The following is a 25,111-nucleotide window of genomic DNA, read 5'->3' as shown; positions in this document are numbered from 1 at the left end:
ATATCCCAAGCTCAAATATTCCTCTGCATCTGAAAACTGCCAGAATTTATTTGTGGTGAGGAACACATAAAGGAGAGAACATTTTTGCCAAAAGGATTACTTTCCAGTAACTGGTGCTGTTTCTTCCCTCGCTCTTTATAGGGGTGTTTTGACTCAGACTTTGCCCTTTTTTCTGCACCATGGCCCCGGCTGCTCATCCTTAGGACTCATCCCTTGTATTATTCACAAAACCTTGTCCCAGACGTTCCTGCCGTCCACCAGTTGCAAGTGGCTTTTTCATCCCTTCCAATTAGACGTTGCTCGGAGATGACAAGCTTCTTGCCAGTAACCCAAGCCGCCTATTCTGAGTCTCCAAGCACTAAAAGTAGCAGACTCCTCACATCAGAGGAGCTCCCCTGTGGCTGCCTTCAGAGTGGAAACAGGGCTGTGCAGGTGCACAGAGAATTAATCTAACAGGGAAAGCAGGGCTGAAAAGGACTCGAGACATCACTTGTCCTGACAGTCTGCCCCGTTCTCCAAGAATCCCCAGTGATGGGGATTTCTCAGGCTACCTAGGCAGTCTCTTCCAGGGCTTACAGGTACAAAAAAATCCTTAATGACTGGCCTTAATCTCCCTTTTTGTCTTTTAAATCCTTTCCTTCTCATCTTATCCCCGCTAGACACAGAAAAAAAAAAAAAAAATGACTCCCTTTCTTCTGATAGCAATCTGTTTGTATTTAAGACTCCTATCTTGTGTCCTGTCTTCTCTAGAAAAAGCCCCGTCATATTTTGGAGCTGAATATGCAGAGAAAGCATTATGTCCAATGGGACAGATAATACATCTCTTTTTCCAGGGTAAAAGATTTTGTATCCGGCTCTATCAATCTTGCAGACTTTTGCATAAAAGGCTCTCTGATTTATAGAGGATTTTTAGTACGCAGGAATCATACAAAATAGACTAATCTCAAATGCGTTCAGTGATAAGATCAACCAGACAACTCACTGATGGCAGATAGAAATGCAATCAAAAAAGGAATCGGGGCGTTTTGGGGATGTTTGGGGTTTTTGAGCTGTAAAATCGAACTACTCCATTGTGAAAAAAGGGGACTCAAACCACTGGTAAATGCTGCACAGAGGAATTATTAGACAAGTGATAGAGGCTGGCAGTTTCCCAAAACGCAAATTGTCTCCGAGACCAAAATATCTCTAAGTAAGCAGGGAACATATTTATGAGTAGTGGTGATTTTCCAGCAGATCTCATCTTGTCATAATGGTCATTTAAGAACGGGGGCCTGCGCTGAGGCATTAAGCTTTGGCAAGCAGCACGCTGCTGAAGAAGATAAAGGAAGAACATGAGGAAGTCTTCCTCGGCGAGCTTCCCACACACCTTCTTCTCCGTTTTCCTTCTCCTCTGTGCTTATCAAGCCCACACGTTCCCGTATCAGGTGAGGACACCGCTGCTTTCCTCGGCAGCCAGCGTCACAGCGCAAGCATCTTTCCTCCGGCTGTTGCTGCTAAGGACCGGCGGCACCACGGCACCGTGTCAGCCCCGACCACAGGCTGCCGACGTGAAGAGGCTCACGCGGATTAGGTATCAGCTCCCAAAGCTTTTCCCCCGTCCTTCTGGCATCTTTAGTGCCAAATTTCTGCTCCATCATGCCTGGATCCTGCCAGGGTGCAGCGTCTTGGCTCTCCTCTCGCATCCTGACCGTGCACCGCAGAAGAGGGGTGCTGTGGGGCACCTTCTTGGGCTCGGCGAGGAAGGACGCTTAGCTCTCCTGCTGAAGTGAGCTCCCGGGAAGAAGGCAATGGGAGCCTGGCTTCGTGGCAAAGAACATCGCTCCTCCCAGGCCTGCTCTTGCATTCTGTGTTCAGCGGTCGTCGCAAGGAGCGCAAGGAGAGCTTGGAGAGCCGGGAGAGGGCACAGGTCTGGCGTTCCCAGATAAGGTGGCAGAGCTTTGCTCCTGTCCTCTCCTGTTCTTGTAATCGCGCCCTATCCATAACAGCCATTGAAAGGAAATAATCGCTTCCTGCTTTCTCCCGTGAGTCAGAATTTCTGAAAACAGGCTGGTTCTGGCGGCACACAGCAGGAACCCACGAGATCCGTGCTTCCCCTTGCAGCAGGGCCATGGGACTCAGCTCACGACCCTGGGAGCTGCGGCCTGGGAGGGTGTCAACGCGGCGTAGCTGCGGGAAAGCTGCGGAAAACCAGGCGGCACGAGGTTTCAGATTCCACTGCACTCTAACATTTCAGACTCCTATTCAGTCCTTGCTCTCCTGCCTCAACTTTAAATTCCCAGTCGTTTCTTGGCGGAGCTGCCCGAAGCACTTCTCTTTCTCCACAGGGAGAAGGCGACAGCTGTATGCCGGTACCTGCGGGGACGTGCTGGCGCATCGCTCGCAGACGCTGCCGCAACAGGCAGAGCGCTCGCTGTGGGCAAGGTCTGGGCTCAGCTCTGTGCTCGCACGAAGGGAATATAAATCCTCCTTGCAGACAAGTGTTATAATTCAGCTGGAAACTATTTTGGGATTCGAAAGGGAGAATCTCCGGCACAAGAGGAAACGTAAATCTCCCAGGCGTTAGAAGTGAAGGACTCGCAGAGCGCAGTTTGAAGGATCCAGCGGTTTGCTGTGACGGGATAGAGTACCTGAGCAGTCTTGCTGCTGCTGGTGGTGCCGGGGAGCGGTATGTCAGCGCTGCAAACGGGGTGACACTGCTCATCGGTCGGGCGATGGCATTTAAATGCTACTGCTTCTCTTCTGCTTCTGAAAGCGGCTGCGACTCCAACCAGCAAAGCGTGTTTTGGCACCTCGAGGAGGCTGATGCAGCTCTGCAAGGTGTGTGTCCATCTGTCTGTCCCTGCAGCCCCACCACCCCTCTCCGCGCCACCTCGTCGGCGCCCTGCGGGGTGCCCCAGGGGCGTCGCTGCGCCCAGGACCGGAGGTCTCACACGTAACCGTGGGCGGTTGCACCCCTTCCTGTGCAAACCGGAGTCTGCGGGCAGAAAGAGGATGCCCTAAGCGCCTGCCCTGCGGCAAGGCTCGCGCCAGCTGGATGGTGATCCCGGCAGGAGGGAGAGCTGTGCATCCCCCGGCAATTGGAAAGGAGCCCTGACGAGCTCACGAGCAACTCTGGAACAGAAACCTGTCAGAAATCGGGTCCGTTCCTTTCGCGGCTCGCAGCAAAGCTTATTTGTAAAGAGGGCTGGACACCGAGTGCCGGGGGCCGCTCCCTGCCTCGGCTGCGGAAGAGAACCGGGGGGGCTGCCCTGCCGAAACGGCTTCAGTGCGCGGGTAGAGCTCGCAGCCGCTCGGTGACGAGGAGTACGCTGAAACTGTACCGCACGCTCACCAAGCCTCCACTCATTCTCACCCTGGAGTGCAATAAATTGGCCCTCTCCCATCAATTATTTATTGTTCTGTATTAATGATGGAAGTATATTACAATAGTACTTAGAGGCCCTTGTCAGAGATCCCGCACTGAGGTGGGCGTTGCAGCACTGCGCGCGAGGAAGCAGCCCCTGCCCCGCAGAATTTACAGCCCAATTTCAGCCACCCAGCAGATTTACAAGAGATTTGACACAAATAGCCTGAGAGCTGCTACGTGCCAGAAAGCAATATAAAAGAGCCAAATCCCCAAACCCATTCATCTTTTCTTCTCAAATAGCTGAAGGATGCAGGACCCGGAGAGAGGAAGGCGTTCCCGCCATGACAGAATTAAGAGAGAGAAAAATCAGGTCGAGTACCAAGAAAACGCGTTCCCGGCAGGAACCAGTGGGGTTGCGTGCTGCTTTCTTGGAGCGCCGTAGGAATCCCTGTCTCTCCAAACGGCGTCGCGGCGTAGGGAACGTCGTGCCGTTGCAGGAGGGTTGGTTTGGGCGAACAAAGAGATCCTCTCCCGTAACGGCGGATCTTCTCTGGAAGAACGGAATTAACTCCTCGTGCCACGCTCCTCCGCTGTGGGCACGTGCTGGTTTTCTCGATGAACGCCGTCAGAGGGAATTCATCGGGATGGCGAAGATCAGGAGGGGCGCGTGCGTGTGCAGCAGACGGAACTGCGCAGGGGAAGGCGCGCTGGCTGCACGCCCCGACAATGGGATTATTTGCATCTTCATTCAAATTGTTTCTTGTTACATAATGATTTTGTACACAGCGGAGTACTTAACCTAATTTGTATTGATCTCGATTGCTTTCATTTGTGCATACTTAATTCAGAGAGGTAATCAAATTGATTTTTGAGGCCTAGTTTTTAAGAGATTGTAGTAACACAGATATACAAGAGGTTGCTTTAAGTGAATCATAGCGAAAGCAAAACATTTTAAACCTTTGGAAGACGCTTTGATGGTCATTTCATTGTGTTCAGTATTACTAGCATAATTAAATTCCCTTCACATTGCGTTCTCTCCAGAATCAAATTGAGGAACATTTTTTTAGTTCCATCAGACAGATAACTGGGTTTAGTTGACTTTGTACTACACCCGCATGAAACCACATACGGGAGATCAATATTCAGGGTTTATCCTTACGACCGCTGGAAATGACTTACCACTGGATGAAGGGAATATTGTTCTTCTTAACGTCAGCCATTTGTTTCCTAGGTCCAAAGTAACTTTTGCCATTAGAGTAAAACCGTCGTAAAACTGGGGATTATCCGAGGGTGGTAGTTACCTCGAGGAGCTGCAGGGAACCAAATTTAGAGGAGGTGAAGACAAAGGGAGGCTTTTTCCAGCAAAAGTAGACCATGGCCCTGAGAAACTTCAGCCTGCTAAATGGTCCTCCCGGGTTTCCGGTGAAAACCCCCTCGCCCAGTGGGTTTAAAAGCGGAGCTACCTGGAGGGCACGTGGATTGACGCCAGATTTACGTTGGGGTTTGGTTTGTATGAGCCGCCGGGCTCGCACCGTCTTTGTGCTTCACAGGACAGAAACCACGGGAGCGGTCTCGTTAGCGTGTCCAGCACCCGAAGGAACCCGGTGGCAGGCTCTGGGAAGAGGAACGGGACGGGCCTGCAGGCTCCGCGCCTCGCTCTGTGCCTGGCTCGGCAGATCGGGGTCTCAAAGCCCGGCCGGCAAAGCCCCGCGCCCCCAAGGCTCACGCTCGCAGGCCAGCTCCCGCGCCTCTGGGCATCGCATCCCCGACTCCCCGCGCCTCCGGCCGCCGTGGCGTTGGCCGGTGGAAGATTTGACCGCGACACTCGTCCCTTGGCTTGGGCAATCGGCATTCCTGCGCGGGCGTGCTTGCCTCCAGGCAGCGCTGACGCAGACGAGCAGAGCGTGCCCCGTCCTCTGCCAGCGGCACCGTCCCTCTGTCTCAGGGGCGGGCCGTGGCCTTTCTCCGGACGCGGTGGCCACCAGCGGCGTTCGCAGGAACGTGCACCCCCGGGCTCTGCAGGTGCCGCTTTCTGAGAGCCGTGCTGAGACGGGTCACGGGCACGAGGAGGCATCCAGCCGCCCGGCTCTGCGAGCAGCTCCCCTTCCCCGAGGACCACCGCGGCCCCTGGGACCCCTCCCGGTCCTGCCTGTTCTCCTCCTCGCGCCGGCGACCCTCCTGTCCTCACCTCCCCCCGAGGGAAGCAGAGGGGCCGCGGGAGGAGGGAGCCCAGGGAGCGCAGGGTGGGATTTGGGTGAGGACTCGCGCCGTGCTGCCGGGCGCGGTGGTGGGCTCCGTGGCAATCGGGTTCGGCCTACATGCGGCAAAGGCAGTTTCCACAAAAAAAAAAAAAAAAAAAAAAAAAAAGGCCTGGTGCTTCTGTGCGTGCGTAAGCAGCTGAGAGGAGCTATCGCTGCCGATCGGGATGTGCAGTACCGCTCCTGGCTCTCGTAAGGGCAGCGCGACGCACTGCGGATTGATTGCTCCGAGCCGCGCGTTGCGTCGGCCATTGACGGTGGAGCCGGTGGCTATCTTTCGGTGAAAAAAAACCCGTCAGGAGAAAATGCCACGTCGTCTGATCCGAACCGCTGGGTTTCACCGGGCAGGGCTGGGCACCACCGCAGCTCCTGGGCAATGAGCGCTCTCGTGCGGGAGGGCGGCGGGGAGACCCCCACGGCGGGGTTAGCGAGTCCGCCGCCTTTCGCTGGTAGTTGCTGTGCATTCGTCGTTATGATAGTGAGAACGTCCCCCTGCTTCGGGCCTTCTAAACGGAAGTTTTAAAGACAATACTTACCAACTGCAATGCTTCTAGACCTTGCTCAGGATTTAGAGCTATTTGTAATGCCTGGGCTGGCTAGCTGAGGAAGAAAATGGAAAACGAGAGTTATCGTTGCAGAAAATAAGACAAATGAACTGTTAGTAGAAATATTCAATTTAATGATACTCAGTGACAAAAAAACCTGAGCTTAAATTAGAAGCGTGTGAAGTTCACAAGGAACCCAAAACTCAGACGGGCTTGCAGAAATAAAATTTTAAAAGTCACCACTTTCCCGCGGATCCCTTTCACGCAGACGGGGCCGCAGGTGCTGGAACTGATGCGGAACACGTCAGTCACTACGGCTCCTGCTTACAGTGGCGTCGTGATTCTTCCAGAGCGGTGCCATAGGATTCTTTTTTTCATATGAATTGTATTGAAAGCCATTGAATGCGGGCGGTTTAGAGCAAATTTTCTTCGAGAAAGAGAGGTTTGTCCCAAGGCGCGACGGAGCGCGTGGCAGACGTGAGCGAAAGCCGCGTCCTTGCACACTGCCACGCGCTCGCGGCGAGGCATCTGCCTGCGGGAGGGGACGCACCCCGGCTGCATCCGGCACGTGCGCCCTGGCTGCGGGGGAAGGCGGGACACGGGACGCCCTGCTTTTCCCTGCTAACCTTGGGTGGAGGGAGCCTTACTGACCGGGGGAGCTGGCTCGCAGGGGGTTCGGGCAGGCAGCCCCTAGCAAGGCTCCGCGGAGCGGGGAGCGGTGGGGCGTCACCCAGCTCCCGGAGCTGCAGCTGCGCAGGGCAACGGGACCGATGGGGGGGTTTGCCCCCCTGGCCGAGCAGCGGGGTCGGCACTGCGCCGGCACGTTTCCCGGCGGCCGACCGCTGGCACGGAAGGGTGGGCTTGGGGCAGGCTTTCTGGGAGCTGCCCCGTCTGTTCAGCGGGAGGGACGCCCGCCCGCCCGCCTCTGCTCTCGCTGTCGCCGGGATCTGCGAAATAGTTCAGCACATGCTTAACCTCGGGCTTGCGTACACGCTAATAAAAAATCAGTGGAGCGTCCTGCAGATTCAAAGTTGAACATCTGAATCGTTGTCGTCTTCGTGGAGAGGAACCTCATTAGCGCTGAGAACTGCAGAGGTTCTGGGGCTCGCTCCCGTCATCTCCTGGTGCCTCGCCTGACGCCTCCCGTCTCTCAGCACGCGCTCGGCGTGCTGTTTTCATTTTATTCCTTTTTTTTTTTGAAGCAATACCTGGTTCTCTTTTAAAGCAACATTTTTAAAATATTCTCTTAGCTTTAGCTGCAGGACAAAAGTACGCTCAGTGAAGCCAGGCTGTCCCTCCTCGAGGGACACAGCCCCGCAGTGCGGCGTCAGGTCTCTGCACCGCTCTTAACGCCCTTCAAATCCGTGCCGTTCCACTTCGGCCAACCAGAATCTGTTTCTGAGCTCTTTCTGTATTGTTTCTATGTAAAGCGTCTTTAGTCCGGTGTAGAAGAAAAGGGAAGATTTTATAATTTTTTTTTCGCAGTCATTGCTTTCAGTTCCTGCCAGTTGTCCATTTTCTTCCGCAGAATATGTTCAGTATTAACTGCAGTTAATAAATCAAATTGTTCTTGGAATCGAGATGGCCGCTTGCCCTCCCCTACTATTAAAACGGTTCTCTTTCTGTGGGCAGGTTTCCTGGATAATAACTTTATTTTATTAGAGCGCTCACTCCGTTTTTCTCTTCTGATAAACGCATGTCAAGGAACAACGTTTGCCTTTATGGTGCCTTTTCAAGAGCAAACTTAACAGTTCAAGGAAAGTATTTACTGAATGCCTTGGAAAGCACATGCCTTTGCATTATTTATTATAAGCTACCAATAACTGTAAAACACAGAGTATCTCGACATAAATTAGTGATGTTAGGAAACGCTGGGCTCTTCCCAGTGTCCCAGAACCTATTAGAAACTGCGGCAGAGATGCAGGCGCTCGTCACACCCCCAGCGCTGGGGCCGCCGCCGCGTGGATTCCAGACAAAAGGCGAAGTAAAGCGTTGACTGCACAAATCCAGCCTAAAACCTGGTTTGTCATCTCGGACAGGCGGTAAAACATTATCTGCGGAGTGCGTTAGAGGTGCAGTCAGAGAACCCAAATTCCTCCCGGTGATGCCTTCGGTCTAACGACCTCCAGAGACCCGAGTCCGGCCATCGGGACGCGGTTAGGGGCTCAGCCCGACGCCTCAGCGTGCCCACGCGGGAGCGTCCTTGCTTCCGCCCCGCTCCCACGGGTCCTAGCAGAATCCCCGTGCTGGTGCTGCTGCCTCCGGGAGAGGTGAACCACTCCGGGATGCTCACCCGTAACCCGTCGTCTGGGTTTGGACCCGACTCTCCGGAGCACCCTCCTCTTACATTTTGGCCCACCTGAGAACGGGTAAGAGAGGGATCCGGACCAGCCACGCCACCAAAACATTCCCGTTTCCTGCAGAAATCCCGTGAAACGGTGTCCCGTGCACAAACCCGAGCTGATCGGCGTGGGCTTTCACGCGCCCGGCAGAGCCAGGCTCCCGGTGCTGCCGTGCTCGGGCACAGGTAGACGGGTACGGCCCTGGCTGCGGGGTAATTACGGACATTGCCACGGTCCGAGCTTTATTTTTCGCTTCTCACTTCACTTTCTAGACCTGCAGAATTATTTAATAGGGCTGCTTAAAAACCCGTCCACTTATCAATTCACTCTACTTATTTTGTCCCAGCGCATTACCTAACCATGTCAACATATGGATTTTTTTTTATCTCACTGCCCTGGGTAGACAGCCTTATCAGGCTATTTTTAAATCTGGGTATGCTACAGCAGCGGTATTGGTTTCAGCACTTGATGTTCTCTCTGTGCTAATAAATACAGACCGGCTATTAATACTGACTTTTTTCAGGATCCATTAGCGTCGCTTGGCACGGCGATGGTCCGGCGCTGCTGCCCTGCCTGCCCTGAGCTCTGACGGGCATTTCTGGCTGGCTTCGCCCCTGCTCTCGGGAGATGCCGCGGGGAGGGGGCCGGTGCTGGCCGTGCGGCCCTTCCCCCCCAGCCGCCCCCGGCTCCGGGGCAGGAGCGAGCTGGGGAGCGGGGAGGCCAGCCTGGCTGAACCTCTGGCCCAGCAAAGCGGAGGGTCGGGCTTTAAGGCAGTAAGGACGATCTGAGGAGGAAGGGGAGGTTTGTTCTCCAATAAAAGACATCCGTTTAAAAGAGATTTGCAGTCGCGGGTGGTTTAGACTATTTTTTCCTCCTGGAAGGAGCTTCGAAAGGCACGCCGTAAACCCAAAGGCAGATAAACCCAAATCCCGGGCTGGGTCTCTAGACAGCCCCGACGGCTTTGTGCCTGGAGGCCCCCCCTCGCACAGCCGAGCCGTGGCCGCAGCAGCATCCCCCGGCGTGCCACGGGCCGCTGCCGTGGCTGAGCCCCGGCGGTCTCTGCGTGGAGCGGCAGGAGGAGGGAACGGTGCCCTGGGGTGGGGACGCTGCCAGGGGTCAGGCTGGGCTGCAGACCCCGGGGGAGGAGGGGGAGAAGCCCCAAGGTGAGACGGGCTCTGGTAACCGCCGCCGGCAAACAAATCGGCCAGCGGGGTTCAGGCAAGCCGCTCCTTCGCAGACGATTTCTGCTGGGAAGCGTTACCTCATCCTGCACCGACTTGCGAAGAGCCTCGCGCGGGGGCAGCCCGGTAATGCTGTGCCGGGTTTCAGCGACGCTGCCGAGTTTGCTTCTGGAAAATGCCGTCGTTGCAGTTCAAGCCTCGGCTGCGCAGCAGCGATGAAGAGGACAGCGCTGCTGCACCGCGGCCCGTGGCTCTGCAGGGGTGGGAGGTGCCGGGGGGGTGCGGGCGGGGGGAAGAAGCTTCGGTCGTCCTTGTGCATCAGGTGGCAGCTGCTGGGCGGCTTTGGAGCAAAGGCTGCGCGGGACTGCCTGGATGTGACCTAGGAGCTAATTGCTGACGAGGGACGTATGCCCCCAGCAGCAGGTACTGCTACCCTTTCACCTCAGACAGTCGCAATTTCACGTCTGTCTGGTTTTTTCCGTAGCTTTTCAACCTTGTAGTCTGTGAGAGAGCACGAGAAAGTGCACCCTTACGGAGAGCTGGAGAATTTGGGACGCACTGGATGGTCTGGTTATTCCTACGCGAGGCCGTAAGCAAACGGTCCCGGCAGGAGCGAGGAGTTTATCTGTCTCACTGCGGGTGCCCGAAGGCTGGGCAGCTTTTCAGGCAGCAGCTGTTGCAGCAGGGAATAGAAACCACGAATAATTCAGTAAGCGGTTAAAAAGCGGCCACAGAGGTCTCTTTCTGGAGAAATCACGCAAACAGAAGTTCCGCTGGACGACGGCAGTTCGTGCTAGCGAACGTGATTTTTCGCCAGTGGGGGTCAAACCCTCTGACTGGGGTTTGCTTTGGGGCGTTTGAAGTAATAAAACTGCTGCCCACCGTTGGGCCTGGCTGTTGGGGAGGCAGCACCGCTCGGGGACGGAGCAGATGAGCGTGGGGAGCGGAGCAGCCCGTCCTGGCTCAGACAGGGCGAAGCTGGGAGCGGAGCTCGACCACGCGCCCTCCCTCCCCCGCCGTGGGGTTTTACCCGTCCCTCCGCGTCCGCGAGCGTATCGCCACCGCCGCTCCGTCCCGCGGACGTCTTCTGGGAGCGGCTCTGTCGGCACGGGTGCCGCGAGCATCCCCCCTGCCCGCCGGGCGGGAGGGACCGGGGGCAACGGGTGCGGAGGGAGCGCGGGCAGCGGTTCCCGGGGAACGCCTGGCGGGACAGGGAGGCAGCCCCGCGCGCGCGCGGCGGATCCCAAGCGATGCCCAGAAAGCACAGCCCGCCCCGGACGGAGGGTGGGTTTGTGCTGCGAATCGGGGAGGGCGCGGGGGGGGCGGTTTCCACTTGCTCAGCTGTGCTTTCCCCGGCACTACCAAAGCGGGTTTGGGGGTTTCCTGCCTTCACCGTTGCGCCCACCGTAATTGAGTTAAATATGTGTTCGGAATGGCGGGTCACAGAAAAGGCTCTCCGTCCCAGAATCTGGATAGATTTCCTCTAAACGCATGAACAGCAATTCCCAGGTGCATTTCCTCTGTCCTGCACGTTACCCAGCGTTGGAGCTCACATTATGGAACAGTGGCCCGCACAGTTTTGTTAAAAAATAGTAATCTTGCGGTTGTTATACGCTACGGCACGTGAGATGGTTCTACAAAGAATTAATCTTTGTCTTAGCTGTTGAGGGGCCAAAAAGGATGTGCTTCGCATTTTCTTTCCTAGACTGACATCAGATAAGCTAAACCGTTCATTCGAATGCTGCCGTAAGAGAAGAGCAACGCGTTTCTCAGATGGTGGCTTTATAGAAAGTGTGGGAAATCTCAAAGCCATGCGCGGTGCAGAAACGGCAAGTGAACTCGAGGGCCTGGCCCCCTGCCTGGGGATGGTCGGGGGGAGCGCTCCGAGTGCCTCGGAACGCAGCGCCCGAACGCCTAACGAGCAGGCGCCCGTCCCAAATCACTTCCGAAAACGCGGGTCTTCGGGACGCGAGCACAAACACCCGCGTAGCCCCCCCGGGATGCTTCCGCGAGGGTCCCGCGTGCCGGCGCGGTGCCGGCTCCCGGCGGCTGCGCACCGCTGGCTCCGCGGGTCCCGTGCCCGCCGCGCGCCGGGGTCCGCAGGCAGCCACGCGCGTCCTGACGCTCGCTTTCTCTCTGTCTCTGCCCACCCCTTCCCCAGCCTGCAAACGCAAGGAGCAAGAGCCGAACAAAGAGCGGAACAACTCCCAGAAGAAATCTCGCCTGGTTTTCACGGACCTCCAGCGCAGAACGCTTTTCGCCATCTTCAAGGAGAACAAGCGCCCCTCCAAAGAAATGCAGATCACCATCTCCCAGCAGCTGGGCCTGGAGCTCACCACCGTCAGCAACTTCTTCATGAACGCCCGGCGGCGCAGCCTGGAGAAGTGGCAGGACGACCTGAGCTCCGGGGGCTCCTCCGCGGCCCCCAGCACCTGTACCAAAGCGTGACGGCGAGCGGCCGGCGCGGCACGGCGCGGCACGGCGCGGCACGGCGCGGCACGGCACGGGGGAGAGAGCAGCTCCGCAGCGGGGCCCTTCACTGGTGACTTAAAGCACAATCCTCCTGGAAACGAACCCCAGCCCAGCTGTAACAGAGGACACTTCTTACGGCTTTTAGTCAGTCTTAGCAGGCGCAAGTTTAAAATTAACCTCTTCCTATACAATACTATGCTCAGGACAGGCGAAGCAGGTCTGAAACGTAGGGGAGTCGTTCGTGAGGCAAGTTTCTCCTGAGCCCCAAAGAGCCCCGGGCGGCGGGGGTGCCGCTGCCAGCCCGGGCAGCCTGCCCGTGCCCAGCGTTTGCCGGCAGGGCGCCGGTGCTGGCCACGCCGCCCTGCACCAAAGCTCGCCGCCGTGGCGCAGCCGCGCAAGAACGGAGCACAAAGTCTGACACGTAGACGCTAAAGGATCCGAGAACCTGTTCTTAAAACTCAGGCATGGTTTTGTTAAGTGTTCTAGGGACAAACAAAAGTTCAAAGTTAAGGTTTTGTTTGTTTCTTTACTTTTTTCCTTCGTTTGTTTCATTTAAGCAGCGAGCATAGCTTGATCTTGGAACAGAAAAATTCAGTTCACTTGATCGCAAAGTATCAAGCACAAAGCCAGTAGCTATAGAAGTAGGTACGATCCCGGACTCACTGCAGCGATTGTTTCGAGACGCGGTGTCACTCCCAGCGTCGGCGGGGAACACCTCCGCGGCCACGCGAGCCTCAAGCACAGTTTGCAGTTTGTCCCGAGGTCTGTGTTCGTACCTAACGCAGATGCACACTCAGGAGGTCAATTTAACTGCTACAGTACGCGGAGCAAACACAATGTTTTGAAAGATCTAGATTTTTTTAGGTCGTTAACACGTCCTTTTTAGTTAGCAGGAACCTAGTTTCTCCTCAACGACGTCCTTGCCACTGAAACGTATTTAGCATTCGATGTATTTTTGTTCATTTTTTCAGTATTTTACGGTACTTTCAAGCAGGAAAAAACCCAGAAACAAGCCCTTCAGATGCCACCGACCGGTTTAGATGCGCCGCATATGGCTTCAATGCGCCATCTAGACCTGTCGCATCCCCCAGTTCCTTCCATCCACCAGTTCCCCGAGCTGGCGGGAGCACAGCACACCAAAGAGACAGGATTACTGCAAGCCAAAGATGTTTATAACTTGCCATTTTCTTTCCGTCGTCGCTGGTGCGGGCGGTTGTTTGGCGACGGGGAAGCCTCACAAACTCCCAGCCCTCTCTCCACCTCCGGCAGCTGCCGTGCGGCGGAGCGGGCAGGCAGCGCTGGCAGCCGACGTCAGCAGAGCCCCGGCCGCGGCCGCCGCACTCGCAGCCGCCGCGCCGCCGCCGCAGCCCCGACCCGAAACGGCCGCGGCCGCTCGATGTGCGCACTTACCAGTGAACGGCCCTTCCCAGAGCGCCGGCCAAGCCGCGGCAGCGAGCCGAGCGCGGTCGTGGTTCTTTAGAGACACTTGAGACTTTTTTTATGTACTACTTAATCGAAACCAAAGAAACGTTTTCTGCACCTACTTCTTCTGCAACAAACTGTTCCATTTAAGAATAAAATAAAAAAATGAAAAAAACCAAGGAAGCACGTCAGGAAGCGAACGAGTAACACACTGTGTTTTGACAGACATCTTGGACGTTTTAGGAAGCAGATCTCAAAGAAAGGGTTGACAAGAACGAGAACAAAGCAAAGCCAGTACGATTGCTGCTTCATGTGACAACTCAGTCATCCTAAAGGTGAAGATTGTCTTTAATTTGTGCCTATGCAGTTTTTTCAAAAGAACAAGGAACAGAGCAACCAAAACCTCAACAGCTACAATACCAAAGATGAGGATTCTCACTACTTTTGTTTCAGTTCATGATCTCCTCTTGCACGACTGAATGCGTATAGCACCATTGATCTGTGTACAGGTAACCCCTTCTGTGTCTTTGAGCAACGAAAGGGTGGGTTTCTTTACCTTTCTCCTGTTTCTGCCTCACACGGGATCTCTCCGAGAGCTGCACGGACTCCGGGTGCAAGACGTTGGGATGCTACGCTGGTACGTCTCCTCTCTTCAGAGCCGCGTAGGAAAAACGTGTCCGTTGGGTCTGACGCGTTTTGTCGGGTAGAGCTGGTCTCCTGTAGGTCTAGAGCTTTGAGCACCCGTCCTTCTCTATGTGAAGTCCGTTGAGTAACCTGCACCCTTCTTTCTCTTCCCCAGGGATAAAACTTGCAATATATGTACTGATTTATGTCATTGTACGCGATGAGCACCACCACAGCCTGGCTCACTGGGATCAGATCCCGATCTGAACCGAAATGGAGGTTTCAGCAGTTCACGTGGCAGTTCAGTGGTTCACTGTGACGTATTAGACACGTTATGTTGGTTGATCAAAGTCACGATGATCCAAGTCACGACACGCAGACCTAGGTCCAAATTTATCTTCAGAGCTGGAGCGCCGTGGTACCATTTTGCTCCATCTCTACATTTAAACGAAGGCTTCTTTTTAACCACTTTGCAAAACTGCTGCAGTCATCTCCCAATTTTTACAGTTTAAAAAAGGAAGGAGGTTAAAAAGCCTTGTCTGCTCAGGGCAGGAAAGGTTTCTGAGAAGTCAGTTCAGGACCCTCACAGCAACAGCACGTACCGGCTCTGGGAATCAAAACGTCCTCAGCAGAGATTTCCCAGACGCATCGTGCACGATTCGAAAATGATCCAGAGAAGCCTCGTAGTCAGGCGTGCGATGAAGCTCCAAAACACGGTTCAGGTCTGGGCTGACGCGGGCGTTTGGGCGAGAAGTTCTGTGTCAGCCCGCCGTAGAGCCGGCCCCGGCCGAGGCGGGTTGGTCACGCTGAGTTGTCCCCTCACACCCATCCAAGAGGGTCCACCCAAACCAGCCTCCCCACGGGCATTTTGAACGTGGCGTGGCCCTCATGGGACACGTCTCGTTCCCAAAGTGCCCTCCCGCGGTCCGCAGCAGCGTCGGGCGATGCTGGCTGTCGGTCGCTTTTCCCACTCTCCATCCCATCGTGGCCCTGTCACCGGCGCAGGAGATGACAGGCCACCAGTGAGCCCAGCCTGCCGTCCCTCCCCTCCCTCCCCTCCCCTGCGCGGCAGAGAAGCGCGTCTCGGGCGAGGAGAGTCCCAGGCGCTTGGCAGCCGGTGTCCCACCGCGGCGACGGGCACGTGGACGCCTGCCTTAGGGACGTCCGCGGCCCGACGGTTGCGGTCCTGCCCTGGGCTGCGCGTGGAGTCCCCGAGCAACGACTTGTGCTTCTGGTTTCTGCTCGGGGTCGTACCGATGGCTGTAACGAAGTAAGTGCGGATCAGCCACTGAATGATAAAGTACGTGTCGTCGATGAAATTACTCATTTTCTCCAAATTGTGGGAGTTCTTGTTATGCAACATTATGGCTTAAATTCTCACCTCGACCTTTCGGCTGCTGATCCGCAGCCTCACACCGGGAGCGACGCAATTACCCTGCGCGGTGCCGAGGCTGACCTTACCGCCCGCGCCGCGGCATTTGCGTGGCGAAACGCGTGAGGCTTCTCCGTGCTGGGCACTGCAAACGTATCACCGCCCCCGTTTCCTCCGCATTTGTCAAAAAGCATTGTCATCTGAACATCATCTGAAAAAAACTGCTGCATTTTCTGTCCCCGCGTCCTTCATGGCCCTGTGTTGTGTCTTCCATTTCACTGTCGACTCTCGTAGGCTTTCACGTAGCAGCTCTCTCAGAAGAGGAGTGTCGATCGTGAGTACTGCGGGCAGAAACATTTGTACGTACACCCATGAGCAGAATACGCGCTCTATTCTGCCCACGCTAAAGAAACAAACCCCGCTCAAATAGACATGTTACGTTTATATACCATATATTTATGAATCTATAGAGCCGTGTAATGTAACTTGTTCCTTCTATTTATTCTGATACGAAAGCCTAGTGTGTACAGATAGTATCCCAGCATCTTCCGTACCGTGTACTTGGAGTCACGACCGTGGGCACGTCCGAGATGAATTCGACTTTCAAGAAACCTTGGATACTGCTTAATCATCCGTGAAGGAACAAAGAATGTGCGCGATGACTTCGGTTGAATAGCTTTATTCTGGATCTCTCTTACCTAAAGCTGAATCCAAAGACCTGAGAAGGACTAAACCAGCAAACTACGCTCAAACCCGCGAAAGGGAATAGGGATCTCCTCTTCCAAAGCAAGACGGTAACGACATGGTATTGCAAAGAGTGTGCTAGCTTCGGACAAAACCCAATGTTTTTCTTGCTTGTCACGATACCTGAGTATTTTTAAGACACGGGGAAACTTTATACTTGGCCTCCTTTATATTTATTAAGGGGAATTTTTATTGTTTGGATTTTTTTTAAAAAGGCAAAGCTTAAAAATGGTTTTATTTTTTTCCAGACACTTGTGGGTTTTAACCCAATATATTATCTATCAATAATGTAATTTATTTAATTTAGTCTTAGAGTGGGTCCCGAAATCTCTGTTCAGTCTAAATCCCATTGAGTTTCATTTCAGCTTTAAAATTCAATGGGAGTTTTGCCCGAACACAGATCTGCGGGATCGGGCTCCAATGTTAATTATTTGTAACTATTTAATTCAATCATTTTTAAGTGATTCGGGATTAATTTTGCTTATTTATCCATCTTACTGTTGTAGCGCATCAGAGATGCGAAGCCTGTGTTAGTAAATACACTTAAAAGTTAGTATTGCGTCATAGAGCAGCCAGGTTCTGTTACAGACAGGAGAAAAATAACGAGTTACATAAAACAGGAATCTAGTTTTAATTTCTTCTTTTAATTAATTTTAATTGTTTAAATATCAAAGTTTAAATTATTTAAGTTAATCTCTTCCCATCCGATTAGAAAGTGTGACATACCTTTATTATGGCACGTAAATCCTTCGTAATATAACTTATTTATTTAACGTATTCATCGTCATCTGAGGATGCCCTTGTATAGTTTTTATTTTTTATTTAGAATTTCCTTTAAAGCACTACAGCTGATTTTCTGTAAGAACGACAGAGCGAATTTTGAGGACAAGCAATGAATATTCAACCTGAAACTCTGCATTCAGAAACAACAGGGGGGGAAAAAAAAAAAAAAAAAAAGACACTGGGATACTTTGCCTGAACTTTGTGGCTTCTTAAAACTTAAGCTGGGGGGAAAATAATAATACATGCCAAGCAAAAAGAGAGAAACCCTTAAACTAGCTGCTTCCAAGAATGAACTTCTGTGTGTGTAAAAAAAAAAAAAAAAAAAAAAAAAAAAAAAAAAAAAAAAAGGAAAAAAAAAAAAAAGAAAAAACCTTTCTATTTCTAGTGAGAACCAAAGAGGCTACCTCACTGACTTTTTCCATTTGTAATTTTAATCGTGTTGATGATACCAAAGATACCAAAGATTTCTTTCTCTGTGCGGTCTGCATTTTGCTTGTGCTCTTTTATAGTTTCACTGTTCTCTCCCACCTCGAGCGATGTCCAGCCGCAGCCCAGATACCCAAAGAAATGCTGTCGGGGAAGCTGCCGGTTCTGGGGGTGACTTTGCCTGGGTTTCCCTTATGCCTTCCTGCCAGCCAAAAAACGTTTGGGGGCGCGAACCCGTTTCGCGTCCTCCCCCACGCCAGATCCCGGTGGACGGAGCTGTTGTGTTGACCTGGAGATGGCTCCCGCCTCGGTCCGTCAGCCGAGTCCTGGGGCAAGGGGGTCCGCGCGCTGCCGCCGCACCGGCCCGGCTTAAGCGTTTATGGGGGCGCGTTGGCAGCAGCAGCAAGTAGCGTTGGAAATTATTATTTTCAAGCGAGGCGGCGCTCGAACGCAAGCTAGCGGGCCGGCGCGGGGGTCCCCGTGCTGCAGAGCCCAGCGGGCCTGAGGGGAGGGGGATGCTGCCTCGCGCCGGCCCCCCCGGCCACCGGGCAGCGAGCCCTTTGCCGGGACCAAGCCCGGTTCTGCCGCGGCCGCGCGCATGCGCTGCGTCTCTGCCGAACCCGCCGGGCACAGCAGACGCGGAGGCTGCGCGCTCCTGCTGATGATTTGCTGTTGTTTGCAATTACAGTTTTCCTATGAAAATCAATTAATTATTTTTCTCGAGTTAGCAATGAAACAAAGCTGCATTAAGCTCCATTAGTATCATGTTCCAAAGTGATTACTTAAAAGTTGGTTGGTTGTCTTCAGGGAATTGGCGGTGCCCTTTAGCGTTCGTTTCTTTTAGCCCGTTTTATCCTCTCTGTGCGAGTGAACCAAGCGCTCGAAGAGCTGAACCCGCTCCCGGGCACTGCGTGCCCTTCCCACCAGCCTGTACCCCCGCAGCGTCCCACCGGCCCGCTCGGCCACGCGTTCGCCTTTTCTTTAGGAGCCCCCCATCCTGCCGCTCGCAGGGCCTGTTCTGCGCTAAAGCCCCCGAGAAGGTGAGCGCTGCCCGGTAGGTAAATTTAAAAGAGACGAAAACCTCCCCCAGATCGCAGGGATGCGCTTTTGGCTCGGCTTAAAAGTCCGTCTCTGGACCTGCCCCGCATGGGCACGAACGCCCTGATTTAACGAGTTAGGGTGGGTGACCCCCCCCCAGCACGGCGTCTCCTGCGACCCCGCGCCGGTGCAGAGCCCGCAGGAGCCGCGGCGGTCCCCGGGCAGGATGGGGGCCGAGCCCTTCCCCGAGAGATCTGCCCGAGCAGTGCCGCTGGGCTCGCGTGGGCACGTCGCCGACAGCTCAACACAAAAGCTCCGCTCCGGGTCCGTGTTGCCTTTTGGTTCCCGTTTCTGTTGGGGTCGAGTCTGTATTGGGACCGACAGGGACTCGATGAGCGTGCTTTTTATATAGATAGATAGAGTCCTTCAGTAAAAAGCTATAAGAATTCTCAGGATGCCTTCTAGGCGTGGAGGAGACGACCTGTCCTGGTGGTAGGTGACGCCTGCCCGCCGTGCCCCGGCCAGCCCTGCGCAGCGCGGGCGGGCGGCAGGCTGGGCGCAGGAAACCCCCGGGCTGGCAGGCTCCCCGGCAGCAGTCGCCGCTCTCACCAGACCCATGCTTCACTTGCAAAGTGTGACATTACCACGGGACGAGTGCCTTGCTTGAACCAAAGCAACGACTTTGCCAGTCTAGACCTCTCTGTGCTTTTTTTTATTCTTCCTGTGAATACCTCAGCTTCAACTGGGCCGCCGAATCGTACCTGGTGGGCTTTTTGTACTGTGGTGCTTTGCAATGCAGCCCTGCAAAGAACAAAACTCCTAATAATACCAAAGGCTCCTCTCCTCTCCTCCTTTTCTCCTTCTCCTTCTCCTTCTCCTTCTCCTTCTCCTTCTCCTTCTCCTTCTCCTCCTCCTCCTTCTCCTCCTTCTCCTTCTCCTTCTCCTCCTTCTCCTTCTCCTCCTTCTCCTTCTCCTTCTTCTCCTTCTTCTCCTTCTTCTCCTTCTTCTCCTTCTTCTCTTCCTTCTTTTCCTTCTTCTCCTTCTCCTCCTTCTCCTTCTCTATTTCTTCATGGTTCCAAAGCTTTAATATAAAACTGGGCATGTTGGCAACGCAGACCGTGCAATCCCTTACCGAATTTTCTCAGATATACCTCATAGAGAATAGTTGTTTAGAGTAATGTTATTATAGCGTATGTAATAAATTATTCACTGTTTCTTTTTGGTAACTGTGATTTAAAAAAAAAAAAAAAGCTTTATACGTTTTAGGTTGTGCTTTTGTAATAGACGGAAAAGGTGCGCTTAAAAATGTACGTCAGTCTTTCTTCCCGTTGGGGTTTTTTGTTTATTACGGATTGGGGAAAAGTTGCAGAATGAGCCCAAAGTTTACAGTTTCATATTTTGCTGAAGAAACAATCTGTGTTAATTTGCTCTGTTGAAAAAAAAAAAAAAAAAAAGAAAAAAAGATTATTTTCTACATTTGTGCTACTTGGTCTGAACAGCTAATTGTTCTGTGTGACGGTGTAGTATTATAATTAGCAACTGCCAATCAGCGCTACCATTTGTATGCATGAGGCAAAACCTTAGCAGTGTGATGCATCGTGGTTCTTAATGGCAACTTCTTTTTTTGAACTCGAAAATAGGTCTTTTGGGTTGATGGTATTTATTTATGCATGGAGCCTGTTATCCGTTAGCGGTCGTGGCGCAGTCGTGTATGCATTTAAGCTGCGAAAACATGCACAGTTTTGCCTGGTACGATGAAGTGCTGATAAGAACTGATGTTTAGCTCGGTTCTCATCTCTCCGCGTGTTAAACGCAGACTCAAACTGAATTCCAGTTCAATCAGATTTTGGTTAGAGGAAAAGTTTGCCCGACCAGCAGCTTTTTCCCGGCCAACTCGATTCGGCGGTCAGTCACTTGAAAATCCAGGTCCTGCTCGAAAGGGAGCCAAGCTGTGCGTTTTTTCCCAGGAAGAGGAGTTACTTTGGCTTTATGGCAGACCCGCAGCACGGGGCACCGGCCGCGCTCGGCAGCCTGGGCCGCGTCCCTCGCCCCGGCCGCGCCTCCTGCCCGGGCCCATCACCCCGCGTGCTGCGACCCGGCGGGACGCGGACGAGTTGGGGGTCAGTGGCGCTCTCCCAGCCTGTCGCGACGGACAAGCCCGTCGCAGGGGCCAGACCCCCGGGTCACTCCCGCGGGCGCGGCGCAGGCGGTGCCCCCGGTCCCGCCGGGAGGGAGCACGCGCGCCGGCTCGGCAGCCCCGTCACTCGCCACCCTCTGCTCCGGGCTCAGATTCCGTGGAGCGGCTGGAGCCCCTTTGCGCTGTCCCTCGCGTCCTCACCGGTTCCACACTCAAGACCCCCAGCCTTGCGGTACCGCCAGCGGACCGGCGAATTGAGCTTCTACACCCGGGTCCAGGCGCGGACTCTTACCGTAACCCTGACTCACGGACCGCACCGGACATAAAGCCAAGTCAACTACTAAATACACTTTACTCTGCGTAGAAGAGTGCCGCTTGGGGAACAGGAGCGCGGAAGTCGCAGTCTTCTAACGAGGCATCGGAAGTAACGTCGGTAGAGTGTTTATATCGTCTGTCATTGAGGATATATTAGAGATGTGCTTTCATTAGTGCAAAGAAACATATTTTTATTTGGCCTTATACGGTAGATTGTGGTAATGAAAGCTTTGTAATATAGTCCGTTTATTTTTTTTCCTTATTTATCTGCCAAAGACAGTAATGGATACGAGAATTTTAAATAGGTTTTTTTTGTAAGACAGTCAATGATTGTAATAGTGTTTAATCTTCCAGAAAGCTTTATATGTTCTTCCGCAATAAGCAGACTTGCTATTTGTTTCGGCAGACTCAACTCATGCTAGCAGCTCCCAGACACCGCTCAGACAGCACGCAGTTGTTGTAATACCTACACGCTGAGTTCACCCGCATTTCTCAGTCCAAAGGCAACGAGGGGTATGTGAGACGATGACAATGTTCACTACTGGGGCCAACGGTAGATGGTCCAGCTTGCTAAAATTTGCCAAGGTACTTGTATTATGAAATTTAAGGTATATTTTATTATGTCATTTTATGTCATTTTTTAACTTTGTGGAAGGTGATATGTTGAACTGAGTGTAAGCTGAGTTTTTCAGACAAATAAAGTAGCTAAAGAGTGAATGTTATTTTATCATTAAAGGGTTTTTACTCAATGATTTGTGCCAATAGATGTCCTTTATCTTAATGACAAGTATTACATTGCTTTCAAATTTTTATTTATAGCTATTGATGTAAAACCCCCACACACATATTATTTGCCAAAGTTCAATAAAGGAGGAAAACAACGCTCTTGCTTCCTTGTGCGATGAAAAGTTCCTGTTTCTTTTCTCCGGGTGCCTTCCTAGCGTCCGGCTGGCCCCCGGCACAGGCAGGGGTACGGCAAGGTGAAGCAGAGCCCAGCACGGTCAGACTATCGTAGGACCCCATCCCAAAAACGCTCCCTCGCAGGCAGGATCTGGCCCAGTATGAGCAAAACGTGCTGGGAAAAAGATGCGACGTGCTCTTCCTACGAACACAGCTGGTGCAGCTGGCGCCAGGGACGGCTTGTAAGGGAATAGGGACAAACCAGAGCACGGAGAGGAGCAACGGCGTCGCCCCGCAGCTGCCTCCTCACGCAGAGCGCTTCGCAAACCCCCTCTCCCGGCTCTCCTCTCGCGCAGACTTCCCACTGCGTTAACCTTTGCTCCTCCTGCTTATCACGCGCGGGACGACGCACACGCATTGACTCCGTGCCGCTGCACGACGGGGACGTGGGGCTCTGGCGTGGGAGCGTTCAAGGTCTTCTGTAAAGCAAAGCCCTGCAGTTATGCGGGCTGGCTGAAAACGAATCCGAGCGCTGCATTCGCACCTGGTCACGCCGTCGCCCCCAAGCAGAGGGTGATGGTGCGGCTTCGCTCCGGAGCCTGAGAGCAAGAGAAGAAAACGGGATGAGCGCTGCTGCCTGCTGAGCATCCCTCCCCCCACCGCGAGGGTCCTGGCACCCCGGGGCGGGGGGCGACAGCGGGAACACGGCCCATCCCCGCTCTGCTGCGCCGGTGCGCGGGTGCGGGACCCGCACGCTCCCGCCGTCCTCCCCGGGCGTTTTAATCTCGGCGCTGGTTTGGAGGAGGGCGTCGGGTTGGGTCTCGCGGGTGGGACAGGCGGGACCAACCGCATTCATAAGCGGAGCTTAACGTCTTGTGTGCGAAACCCTGCCTGAGGCTGGCATCGGGTCCTGTGCAGAGAGGGCTCCCCTCTGCGGAGCGCCTGTCCTTCCCCAATAGTCGCTGCCATCGCTCCCAGAGGGGCTCGGGCCGCTACCGAGGGCAAACGGGCTGCGGGCGGGACCAGCAAAACAGACGTCATCAACCTCAGCTGCTCGGTACGTCTCCTTTTCCAATGGCCTCCGGTTTTCCCAAGAAAATTCCAAAAATGGGTTCAGTCGGTGGCAACTCGCTGTCTGCATTACAGCAGCGAAGACGTTTGTTAAAGAAGAAATCACTTCAGGTAACTCCTGGAATTTCGTTCCCTGAAGCAGCGCTCCCGGAGGAGGCGGGAGGGTCCTTGAGCTGAGATCTCGTGGCGAGGAGAACGTAGCAGGTTTGCAGTCGTTCATTCATTTTGCTCCAGCTATGGGCAAGTCGTCTGCGGTTTTCTCCTTCAGTAACCTCATCATAAGTAGATCTAATGTAAAATCTCGTGAACCAGGAAAAGCACTTTCCTATATTTATCTCTTAAAAAAAAAAATCCCATGGAAACGGCCCTTTCCTTCCCTACCCTTTTGGGAGAGTCCCTCCGGATGCCACCCTCGCTCTGCCCACCCCTCGGGACACCCGGGGAGGTACGGGTGGGCAGCGCCGGGGGCCGGAGGGACTCTGCAGCCCCCCGCAACCGCCGCATCCCCAGGCGAGCACCGCGGGCTGGGCACGGGGCAGCCGGGGGGCTGCGGCACCGTCGCCGGTTAAAAGGCGCCGTGGGGTTCATTATCTGGGATCTAACCTTAGCACCGAGTTTTAACCTTGGGGTTAATGAAATCACAGAAGAATTCGTTTTCATGCTCCTTCTCCTCAGCTCCCCCTCTCGACACCGAGCCACTTTCTGCCATTAATTAAATTTCCGCTGCTTCATTTAACTCTGCTGAGCGGCTACCGGTGCAAAGAAAAGCAGAGCTGCCTGTTCAGCGTTTTGTGCGGCAGAGCCCAGCACGCCGCCGTTCGCGTCTCCTTCCCTGCTTCGTCCTCCGGCGCGGGCTGTGGCAGGGGGTCCCGAGGAAGGGGGGGAACCGAGCCCCCCCCCGAGCCCCGTGCTCCCACCAGGAGCGGGGCCAAGCATCTCTGCGAGCGCCCTGCCCCGCGCTCCCCTCGCACGGCTCCGGCCGGCCGGGCCGCACGCAGCAGCGACGCTGCGGCTCACAGAGCCCCGCTGTCCCAGGGAACGGGGGGAAGGAGCCCACCCCCGCGGAGCTGGCTCCGACCCGAAGCTGGGCCTGGTGCTCGGCCCCGCGGTGGGAGCGGGAAGGAAGAAGCGGGGTTCGGTGTGCGTTCCCCAGCCCCCCCGGGCAAACGGCCCCGGCAGAGGGGTCTCCTCCGGGAGAAGGCGGCGGCGGGGGCCGCGGGAGCGAGTGCCCCCGGGATGGCTGCCGGGAGGGTAGCTGGCCACGGGAAGGGGAGAAACACGCTAACGACAGCAAAGATAAGAGCGATGACACGGAGCCTAATGCAGCCGGGGTGGGTCGTTTCCCTTTCACTGGCGGGATCGTTCCCCCGGGAACGCGTTTTCCAGGCACTTAGCAGCGGGCACATCTGGAAGAAAGAAACGGGCCCATTTCATTAAGCTGACAAAAAGCTGAGGGATGAGCTGAGTGCGTGGCAGGATTTCAGCCGGGCTGCAATGCCGTATTGGTACGGCACGCCGGCCGGCTTCTCCTGCGAACGCTTTGACTGCGGCAAATCCCCCGGGCGGAGGGACGCCTTCAGCTCTGCCCGTGCCCACCCGCGCCGGCGCCGAAGCCGCTGGCCTTGGTGGGCGCCGTGCCGTGCCGCAGCAGCGAGCGGTGCTGTGAATGCTGGGCATCGCCCACCGACCCGTCAAACGGGGGCGGCTGGTCCGACCCGGCGCCTGGCAGATGCGCTGGAGCATCCTCGCGCGGCCGGGCCCCTTGAGCACGCAGCAACGGGCACTTCCAACGGAGAAGCAACCACGCTCAGCCCAGGAACCCGAGGAGGATTGTACGCTCTGGATCCTCCCGTTCTCCCGGCCCAAGCTCCTGCCCACACATGGCAGCCGTGGCGGGGCACCCACGGCACCGGCTGCACCCCGTGTGGCACCGGGGACCCGCAGCACCTACGGGAGATGCTTCTTCACCCACCTCAGTTTATTGGCCTGTGATTGAGTCACACCTGGGCCTGCAAAACACCCCGGTATGAACCCCAAAGGGCGTTAAACAGCTGCGGTGTGGTTCTTTGCACACCCTCCTCCGAGCCCCCGACACCCCGAGGGCAGGGAGTGCAGGAGCTGCGGCGGCTGGAGCG

General features: G+C 54.7%; 1 protein-coding gene across 5 annotated transcripts in view; it reads left to right on the top strand.

Annotated features, from left to right (window-relative positions):
• Positions 1-25,111, top strand: part of ONECUT2 (one cut homeobox 2) — a 36,479-nt gene that overhangs the window by 7,595 nt on the left and 3,773 nt on the right. Inside the window, exon 2 of one of the 5 annotated variants that reach the window (XM_054809802.1) lies at positions 21,412-23,189. The exons of 1 other annotated variant lie outside the window; for it this stretch is intronic. In XM_054809802.1, coding sequence (XP_054665777.1) covers positions 21,412-21,482 — 71 coding nt within the window. In that variant the 3' untranslated portion in view covers positions 21,483-23,189. Of the gene's footprint in view, positions 1-3,646; positions 4,189-11,833; positions 23,190-25,111 lie in introns of those variants that run through there. 3 more of the 5 variants (XM_054809801.1, XM_054809800.1, XM_054809798.1) reach the window with 3 other exon arrangements.

Source organism: Grus americana, chromosome Z, assembly GCF_028858705.1.
Source record: "Grus americana isolate bGruAme1 chromosome Z, bGruAme1.mat, whole genome shotgun sequence".
In the NCBI taxonomy this organism is placed as follows: domain Eukaryota; kingdom Metazoa; phylum Chordata; class Aves; order Gruiformes; family Gruidae; genus Grus; species Grus americana.
Note: the sequence above shows the minus strand (reverse complement) of the source record. Positions and strands in the feature narration are given on the sequence as shown.